The 10,259-nt window shown below is 36.4% G+C and overlaps 1 protein-coding gene across 2 annotated transcripts; it reads right to left on the bottom strand.

Annotated features, from left to right (window-relative positions):
- Positions 1–501: 501 nt before the first annotated feature.
- LOC101897377 (RNA/RNP complex-1-interacting phosphatase) lies at positions 502–9,926 on the bottom strand. Of its 2 annotated transcripts, none has more exons than XM_059126247.1 (7): positions 9,772–9,926; positions 9,450–9,525; positions 9,264–9,374; positions 9,108–9,190; positions 8,991–9,037; positions 1,335–1,442; positions 502–1,258 (listed from the first exon to the last, which is right to left on the bottom strand). In XM_059126247.1, exons 1-7 carry the CDS (start codon positions 9,792–9,794, stop codon positions 555–557), a joined length of 1,152 nt encoding a protein of 383 aa, XP_058982230.1. In that variant the 5' UTR covers positions 9,795–9,926; the 3' UTR covers positions 502–554. The 2 variants fall into 2 exon arrangements, with proteins under 2 accessions (XP_058982230.1, XP_058982231.1); XM_059126248.1 differs by having other exon boundaries at positions 9,108–9,187.
- Positions 9,927–10,259: the final 333 nt, after the last annotated feature.

Below are 10,259 nucleotides of genomic sequence, written 5' to 3'. Positions count from 1 at the left end.
AGAGAAAAATGTATTAGCAGCGAAAACCAAAAGGTCGTCTTTTATTCGAAGCTTTATTAAAGGTTTATTAGGTCTTCAATTAGAAGATCAATAGGTCTTTCATTATCTTGCTAATTGCACTTCTATTGAATAGACTTTGGATCTTAACATTGGCAAGCACAAAAATCTCTATTTGATATTAAAAAAAAAACTTCTCTCATGAAAAACAAAAACCTTTTTTCCTTCCCTAGTGTAGGGTGTAGACAAATTGGTCGTGTACTTCCATTCGATGACAAGGACAAATCACATACGCCTTCACGATGTTGCAAATAAAAAAGGATACACAAAGCTGCTTAACTCTACGTTGAATTCTTTTCCTATTCCGCTTGAATAAGTGAGCATTAAGAACTCCTTGTATTTTGATATCCTGCACTGAAAGAAAGTCGCCTTCCTTGCAAATTAGATTAACTAAAAAAATTTCAATTGTTTTATTTAATAAAAAAATATATATGTTTTTTCACATTTTGTTTTTGTACTCCACAAAATGGGGGGTGTTTTCCTAACTTCCTTTAACACTACCGACGATTTTGATATGAACTGTTTGTGGGGTGTGAACCTTGCCTACGTCCAGCTGAGATGGAACGCTGTCTCTCGCCCCTATCTCTGGCATATGAACGATTCTTACTGTCAGGTCTTTCACGGGAATAGCTATTACTATGGTAACGATCATTATTGCGAGATCGATCAATTTCAAAACGACTGATATGACTGCTGCTGCTGCTGTTGCTATTGTTTGGCCCATTTGGATAACCATACATTGGGTGAGCGGTTCGGCCATGGGAGGAACTCCCATTGTCATTAATGCCATATGTTATTGCACTGAGTCCGCGAAATTCAAAATTTTGAAAACCACTCTTTGGACGGCGATGAGATTGTCCCTCGTTCTTATCACGGTAACGTCTTCCGCGCTTGGCATCATTGAAGCGACGAGGCATTTTTGGAGGTGGCGGTCTATCATTTACATTTCTATGATAATTTGCATTTCTCCGATCCAAGTTTTCAACAACTCTGTCTCTTTCAGTAGTGTTTTTCCAACTGCTGCGTTCAGGACTATGATGACTTTGTCTATTGTTAGCATTTGCAGGGGAGGTAGGCATTGGTAAGGCAGTTGTCTCAGTATTAGAAGTATCATTAGTATCATCTGGATCACCCGTTATCCTTTGTAAGGCATCCAAATAGTTGTGTCTTTCAATTTTGTGACCACGGGCTTTTGCAAATTCTAGAAAAATCAAACAAGCCAAACATTGTTAGATGATATGTCAAAGGCACGGAATTTTATATTTGTTTTTACTCACTTTCTATGGCATCGTTGGGAGCAATGGACATCTCCGATACCATATAATTACAGATTAGGAATCCGGTTCGGTTTACACCATGTGTACAATGGACCCCAATTAGTTTGTCTGAAAAAGAACAAGTAAATAAATGGGTATTAAAAAACAGGTCAGACAGGTTTTCCTAATATGTGTGAACTGGGGTTTCAGAGGCCAGAAGAAGGTTTTTTACATATCCACGGGCTACAAAACGTGGAAATCAAGTCTTAAAAATATGGATTTACGTTATGGATTAAGGATACCAAGGACGTTCTTCAGTAAAAGCCTACAAGACAGGGGTTTTTAATGACTATTAAGGAGGCCTTTCTAATTCTTTATGAGGCTCAACAGGGTCTTCTTATCCCGACAATTATCCCAAGCCTGTTTCCCTGGTGTGGTTCCCTAATATGAATGAATTGGGTTTTGAAGAGGCCATCAGAAGTTCTATATACATATTTCTCCATGGTCTACAAAACATGGGACTGAAGTCTTAAGTATTAAGGCTATGGATTAAGGCTACCGACGTCCTTGATATTGTCAATTCAATTTCCAATTCTTTATGAAAGGTCCACATAATGTTATATAAAAAAAGTTACCCTAAAGGAGCTCCTTAATATTTTAGAACATGGCCTTGGAATAGCATTCCTAGCACTCCACAAAGACCTACAAAGGGTAAAGCCATTGAAATTCCAAAAAGTGCAAGAACTTAAACCGCCACAGAAAAGAAAATAGACTCCAAAAAGAGCTAAAGAGTTGCTTCGCTTGGCCGAAAGTGGTGAAGTGCCGAATTTGGTTATCTCCGATGAGAAAACATTCGTTGTCCAGTAGTTTGTAAACAAACAAAATGATCGTGTTTACTTGCCAAAGAGGTCAGCTGAAAATGTGCACCTTCAGTTGCACGCCAGAACTCAAGCGCCGGTCATGGTGATGATGTGGACCGTCATATAATCCGGCGGTCGCTCTCCGCACGTATTAATTGACCGTGGCATCAGAATAAATGCCGAATATTATCGCGAAAATATTCTGGAGGGTGTTTTAAAGACTTGGGCACGCCAACATTTCGGCCGCAGACCTTGGACATTCCAACAGGACTTAGCACCATCGCACTCAGCACGCACCATCCGAGAATGATTACAAGATGAGGTTCCTCGCTTCATTTCCAGTGGACAATGGCCACCAAAATCTCCGGATACCAATCCGTTGGACTCTGGTGTCTGGAGTATTTTGGAAAGCAAGGTTGGCACTAAAAAATACCAAAGTGTTGATCACCTCAAGCAAGCGCTTCGCCGGAAATGGGCCAAAATACCGAAGAGCAACAATCGGGCAGCGTGTGGTGACGTTATCATTGGCCGTTTGAAGGTCATAATTTCTGCCAAAGGTGACCAATTCGAATAAATCTAAACTGATTCTAATATTTGATGCTATTTCCGACATTTTTTGCTTGTATTCAATAAAATTCAAAAAAAAAATGTAAAAATTATGGCGTTTGAATTTATTGCAGTTTTTTTTTATCTCAAAAATGTCTTTCTCAATATTTCTCGCCAAAGCCCCTCCTAAGATTACTTAAAGGTCCATATCTATCCTATCCAAAACCCTAAGGGTTATCCAAAGGCCTCTCCAAATTTTCCCAAAGATTCCGGAAAGTTTACATTAAAGACTATCCAAGGACTTTCCTCAATTTTACTGAAAGGTCCACAAAACAGATGTTTAAGAGCTATATATAAAGACCTATTCTTTAAGACCTCCTTATATTTTTGAAAGGCCGTCCTCAATATATCCCCTTTAAAATTCCTCAAATATACAAAAACCTGAATTTTGAAAGGCTATTCGTTAGCCTTATCTAGGATTCCCCAAAACCCTAAGGGTTATCCAAAGGCCTCACTCAATTTTTCCAAAGATTCCGGAAATTTTACATTAAAGACTATCCAAGGACTTTCCTCAATTTTACTGAAAGGTCCACAAAACAGATGTTTAAGAGCTATATAAAGACCTATTTTTAAAGACCCGCTTATATTTTTGAAAGGCTGTCCTCCAATATATCCCCTTTAAAATTCCTCAAATAAACAAAAACCTGGATTTTGAAAGGCTCGATTCGATAACTTTATGTAGGATTCCTCAAAACCCTAAGGGTTATCCAAAGGCCTCTTTTAATTTTCCCAAAGATTCCGGAAAGTTTACATTAAAGACTATCCAAAGACTTTCCTCAATTTTACTGAAAGGTTCACATATTCGATACCTTTATCTAGGATTCATCAAAACCCTAAGGGTTATTATCCAAAGGCCTCTCTCAATTTTTCAAAAGATTCCCGAAAGTTTCCATTAAAGACTATCCAAGGACTTTTCTCAATTTTACTGAAAGGTCCACAAAACAGATGTTTAAGAGCTATATAAAGACCTATTTTTAAAGACCCGCTTATATTTTTGAAAGGCCGTCCTCAATATATCCCCTTTAAAATTCCTCAAATATACAAAAACCTGAATTTTGAAAGGCTCGATTCGATAACTTTATCTATTATTCCTCAAAACCCTAAGGGTTATCCAAAGGCCTTCCTCAATTTCCCCAAAGATTCCCGGAAGTCTACATTAAAGACTATCCAAGGACTTTTCTCAATTTTACTGAAAGGTCCACAAAACAGATGTTTAAGGGCTATAAATAAAGACCTATTTTTAAAGACCCGCTTTTATTTTTGAAAGGCCGTCCTCAATATATCCCCTTTAAAATTCCTCAAACATACAAAAACCTGGATTTTGAAAGGCTCGATTCGATAACTTTATCTAGGATTCCTCAAAACCCTAAGAGTTATCCAAAGGCCTCTCTCAATTTTCCCAAAGATTCCCGAAAGTCTATATTAAAGACTATCCAAGGACTTTCCTCAATTATACTGAAAGCTTCACATATTCGATACCTTTATCTAGGATTCCTCAAAACTCTAAGGGTTATCCAAAGGCCTCTCTCAATTTTCCCAAAGATTCCGGAAAGTTTACATTAAAGACTATCCAAGGACTTTCCTTAATTTTACTGAAAGGTCCACAAAACAGATGTTTAAGAGCTATATAAAGACCTATTTTTAAAGACCCTCTTTTATTTTTGGAAGGCCGTCCTCCAATATATCCCCTTTAAAATTCCTCAAATATACAAAAACCTGAATTTTGAAAGGCTATTCGATCACTTTATCTAGGATTCCTCAAAACCCTAAGGGTTATCCAAAGGCCTCTCTCAATTTTCCCAAAGATTCCCGGAAGTCTACATTAAAGACTATCCAAGGACTTTCCTCAATTTTACTAAAAGGTCCACAAAACAGATGTTTAAGAGCTATATAAAGACCTCCTTATATTTTTGAAAGACCGTCCTCCAATATATCCCCTTTAAAATTCCTCAAATATACAAAAACCTGGATTTTGAAAGGCTCGATTCGATAACTTTATCTAGGATTCCTCAAAACCCCAAGGGTTATCCAAAGGCCTCTCTCAATTTTCCCAAAGATTCCCGAAAGTTTCCATTAAAGACTATCCAAGGACTTTTCTCAATTTTACTGAAAGGTTCACATATTCGATACCTTTATCTAGGATTCATCAAAACCCTAAGGGTTATCCAAAGGCCTCTCCCAATTTTCCCAAAGATTCCCGAAAGTTTCCATTACAGACTATCCAAGGACTTTTCTCAATTTTACTGAAAGGTCCACAAAACAGATGTTTAAGAGCTATATAAAGACCTATTTTTAAAGACCTCCTTATATTTTTGAAAGGCCGTCCTCCAATATATCCCCTTTAAAATTCCTCAAATAAACAAAAACCTGGATTTTGAAAGGCTCGATTCGATAACTTTATCTAGGATTCCTCAAAGGCCTCTCTCAATTTTTCCAAAGATTCCCGAAAGTTTACATTACAGACTATCCAAGGACTTTCCTCAGTTTTACTGAAAGGTCCACAAAACATATATTTAAAAGCCATATAAAGACCTATTTTTAAAGACATCCTTATATTTTTGAAAGGCTGTCCCTTTCTAGGATTCCTCAAAGTAAAACCTCCTAAGCAAAGGCGTTTTAAAAGCCAAAACGTGTCTTTATTTGAAGGGGCTTCAGGCACCAAGATATCCCAAATTGCTTCATTACCAAAAAAACTTGCTTTGCGGATTTCACTTTTTGGAAATATAACCAGCTATTACACCTCACATCAATGTGATGATTGATTGATTGATTGATTATCCATCCAATTACTGGCGTAATGGCGTCAACTCTCAAAACTCCCACCCGTTTTACGCGATTAACACAATTATGATCCAATCAATTCAAGATCAAACAAATCACAACATTTTTTTATTTAACAAACAAACCAAGCAACAACCCATAGCCCATACCACAATCAAAGATTATTGCAATAGACGTTTGCATGGCCCACAAAACATTTCAAGAATAAAAAAAAAGACCGGCCAACCACTGGCCCAAGCAAAATGAAATTTACCCGGCATAATGCCATTCCTCATGTGTATCACATGGCAATAAATGCAGCCCAGCATCTTATATATGTACGTATGTATGTCAACACCCACACTCCACAACGAAGTGCCATCGTTCCTTGGAATGGAAATAACAACAACAACACCGGCATAAACCTGGTAGTAAACGGCAACCAACAATCATTGCCAAGTAAATCAAAAGAAAACGCCAAGTCATTGCACATAGTTTGGATTTCTTTTCTATTCTGACACACCAGCCAACCAACCAACCAGCCAACCTGACCCCCAGTAGACCATGCCAATGACGATGAAGTTAAACGAATTTCAGACAACAACAATAACAAAAACTAACTTTACAATGATAGGTTTGGTATGTACGCCCGCGTTTTTTATATTCTTCACACCGAAACAAAGAAAACTTCAAGACAAGGAGAGGCAAAAGAAGAAAGAGCAAAAAAAAACATTGGTCATAAATTGTACAAAACATGTCAGCAGCATAATTTGGCCAGAGAAGAAAGAAAGCAACGCCAGTTTGCAAGATGTGCGGCTGTAAACAAAAATGCTACACTTGCTGTGCACTGGTTGACTCAATGATATGAGAGCCAGTAAGCAGCTATGCAATGCAACAAAACACACACAAAAAACAAAGATGATGCTGGTGACTACTAGGAGGTTATGCCTGGTAGATTGGTGATGGTGGTTGGTAGCAGTAAAACATTTGCCTCCAGCAATGTTACTGATTTACATTTAAGGCAGCAGCACAGGCTTTACATCCTTCCCTTGCTTTGCCATTGGCTCCGCTCGGATATGGACCCCACCATTCTTGGCATACATTCTTAGCTCATCTCAGAAATGTGTGTACTGTAACATAGATGACAAGACCACCGACGACATGTCTGATTTGTTGCTATTAGTTTTAACTTGTAAAAATAAACTGAAGTATTATTTGTTCAGAGTTTTGTTTGTGTCTTTACTTCAAAAAAAAATTTTTTTTGAACAAATTTAACATTTGTTTGCCTTCTTTTTCTATGGGCGTCATTAACCCATTTCGGGTTTTATGGCGTTTCTGCAGAAACAAATGCATCTTTTGTGAGGAATTTTTATGGATGTTAGGAACATAACAATGTGTTATTCTGTGAGGTCATGTCAAACTAATCTATACAAATAAGATATACTCAAAGACTAAGGAAGGTTACCTCAAATAAATTATTGAATGCTGGAAGACCTATATTTTTTGGGTAAGGCCTACAAGACATGGAGTTTAAAGGTCATCAGGAGACTCAAACATTTGTAGAGCTCAACAAAACGTGGGAATTTTAGGGGGTAACAGAAGACCTACTAGAACATTTCTACATGTGTTTTTTTAAGGGAAAACAGGAGGCCTACCAGGGAATTTCTTAATGATCTATAAACAAGGTCCGTAAGGTTAAAAGGAGGCTATCAGAAAATGTTTTCAAACACCTACATATCGTGGGTAAAAGGAGACCTAACAGTATAATTTTTAAATAAGGCAAGGGATAACAGGGAGCCTACCAGAGAATTTCTTGATGTTCTACACACAGGATCATTAGGGTTATGGGGAGACTATCAGGTTATTGGAAGCTTGGGAATAAATTTATTTTAGCTCCAGCTGGCGGAAAATTCGGAAATTTGACCGAATGTAGGTCTTGTTATGCTAATCACGGCGACATAAATTTGGTGTCATTTTGATAGCAATGTAAAAAAGGGGTATTTTAGAACTTTGGATTTCGAAAAGAATTGATTTCCCCCCAAAAAAAAATTGGTTTACAAGACCTACCTTCGGTAAAAATTTCAGAATATTCCGCCAGCTGGAGCTAAACCCAATTTAAGCCGAAGCCTGTCTTATAATTTTCCAAAAAGTCAGCTTTCTTTACGATTTTCCAAAGGAATTTTCAAAAATTTCCGAAGCTCCCCAAAACGTGAATTTTTTAGAGGCTACTAGATGACTTTCTGCGCGAGTTCTGAAGCCCTACAAAATTTCCATTTTTATAGGCCATCAAAAGGGCTTTTCCACGAGTTTCTAAGAAACTACAAATCCCGAATTTCTATGAGCCATACATAGGACTCTCTTTGATATGTTTCCAACAAAAAAAACTTTGAGTTTCAAGGGCTACTCTAAACGGATCTTCTCACCTTTCTAAAGTTTGCTAAAAAACATTGTTTTTGAGACCAGCTAAATTCTTTCTGTAACGTTTTTAAAATGCCTACAAAGAATCTCAGAATGTCTATAAGGAATACAAAAGCACTACAATAGCTGATATTTTAAAGGCAATCAGAAGACCTTCCCGTAGAGTTCTTAATTAATTATTATAAGATAGTCCTTTGACATTTTAGAAGTCTTTTGGCATATTAGAAGTACATCCTAACGTTTACAAAACATGACTCTTTAAAGGCTAACCAAAGCTATTCTCTACAAATTGTTGAAGTCCTCAAGAGCGTTTACTACTTCCGCCTGAAAAATATTTAAAAAAGCGGAATGACTTTGTAAATAGTTATAAAAGTCCTCAATAGTATATTTATTAATTACCTCCGATAAGGCCTTCTTTTCTTACGTCTCAGAAACAATGGAGTCCAACAAGAACAATTTCTCTTAGATTTCAAACAGGTTTTCAATAGGAAAATTCGCAAAAGCGCTTCCAATCATTCAATTTTAAGCTATTGGGGGCCTTAAATAAATATGAATATCTTCGGATAGTATAAAGATGCCTTCTACAGCTACATGGTGTTCATCCTAGGGGAGTTGTTGGTGATAGGTAGGATATTTTCATTTTAATTTGTTGATAAGCAGATAGGACCAACAATGGAATATAAATCATCGTAAACTCTTTATTTAATTGTCAATGTAAATCAGACAATAGCCTCTACAGGGTGCAGCATTTATTTCAGTCAACAAAATCTCTAAAACTTCAAATGGATTTGTAAGTTTCAAATGCACATTTGTCGACTTCCTACACAAACTAGTTATGTGAATCTGAGGACATAGACTGCATGTGGCAAAAGTTTAAAAACAAAACGAGCAGAGTCCCTAAAATAAAACATAGTAATGTCTCCTAAACGGTTTGTCCAACGGAACCATATTTCCTTTCTGAAATTGACAAAAAATCAAAGAGATATACCCAATAGCATTTACTCCAACCCCAAATATGGGGAACAATACATACCATTATCTGGATTATTTTGTAAAAACTCCTTTACATATTCTTTAAATCTAAAAGCAAATGGAAAATGGATAACAGTTACGAAATAATCTTTAAAACATTCATCTAGGTAAAACATACTTATCAACTAGTCTTTGCGGTGGAGTAACATGACCGGGAATCATTAACTTTTGGTGTCTAACGCCCTCATTCTCAAAGCACTGCTTAAGTAAGAAAAACAAGGCGCAAATTAAAATAAATATAAATTGTAAAATTTCAAAAAAAAGTGAAACTTACTCTTGGATCATAATAACGATTGGTATTGGTTAGATCAATAATTATACCCAAATTGGGTACTTTTTCCAATAGAATTTTTCCATCGAAACGATTGTCTGCATCAGTAAGTTGCTGTAAAATTAAAATGATGACATGTTAACAAATATTCATAAAATACATAAATATCCACTTATTTTAAAATCTTACCGGTTTCAGGGGGACTTTAAAGGCAATAAATCTCGTACCCTCAATGCGATCACCAACCGCTGTATAGTCCAGCCATCTAGGGGGAAAGAAATATAAATATGTTATTATAAAATATATAAAGAAAAATAATTTCCATTTAGTGTTTTTATAACAGCTAAAAGTCACAAAACCCGGTTTTGATCATTCAACGACTACTTTTAACTTCAACATCACTAAAAACATTATATTCTCTGGGAGAGAAATCCGCTTGACACAATTCAACAATAATACGCGTATTTTCATTTGAACAGACGCTCCTAAGGTCATAGTTTGATTGGCCTACCTGTCGGGTATTTTCCGTGACATTAGATAGGTTTATTTTTTGTTTTTATCAAAATTTTTCCAATTGATGTCGAAAAATGTAAACAGACCGCTTTCAACGTGTACGGAGATCGATGCCGAACTCAAAGAAGAAGACGGCGTTGAGTGTTTCAGCAACGGCATTTAACATACAGGGATTGTGACGTTTTAATGGAATTAATAGCTTTGTTCCTTTCGTTTTTATTAGCCAGGGGAAAATAATAACAAATAGATGAAACGACAAATTTTGACATGATGAAATATACGCTTAATGCCATGTTTACGTTAGAACTTTTTGTAGGGTTAACCTTCTTTGAGAGGATTTATTTGAAGTAAAAGGAATGGATATGACAATTTAAATCCAAATCCAGTGGGTTAACCCTCATATATATAAACGTACTATAATACATTCAGATTTAAAAAAAAAAATATGATACAAAGTCAGGAAAATAGTTTTCTGCTATATACGGC

The sequence above is a fragment of the Musca domestica genome, unplaced genomic scaffold, assembly GCF_030504385.1.
Source record: "Musca domestica strain aabys unplaced genomic scaffold, Musca_domestica.polishedcontigs.V.1.1 37, whole genome shotgun sequence".
NCBI classification, from domain to species: domain Eukaryota; kingdom Metazoa; phylum Arthropoda; class Insecta; order Diptera; family Muscidae; genus Musca; species Musca domestica.
This window is presented reverse-complemented; position numbering and strand designations above follow the sequence as displayed.

What these genes read in the sequence shown, in the direction of transcription:
- LOC101897377 (XM_059126247.1), bottom strand. Translation starts at nt 9,794, where the DNA reads ATGTCACGGAAAATACCCGACAG. An exon ending in TTAAAGTCCCCCTGAAACCG is followed by an intron (nt 9,375 to 9,449) that starts GTAAGATTTTAA and finishes TTAATTTTACAG; the next exon opens with CAACTTACTGATGCAGACAA. An exon ending in CCGCAAAGACTAGTTGATAA is followed by an intron (nt 9,038 to 9,107) that starts GTATGTTTTACC and finishes ATTTGCTTTTAG; the next exon opens with ATTTAAAGAATATGTAAAGG.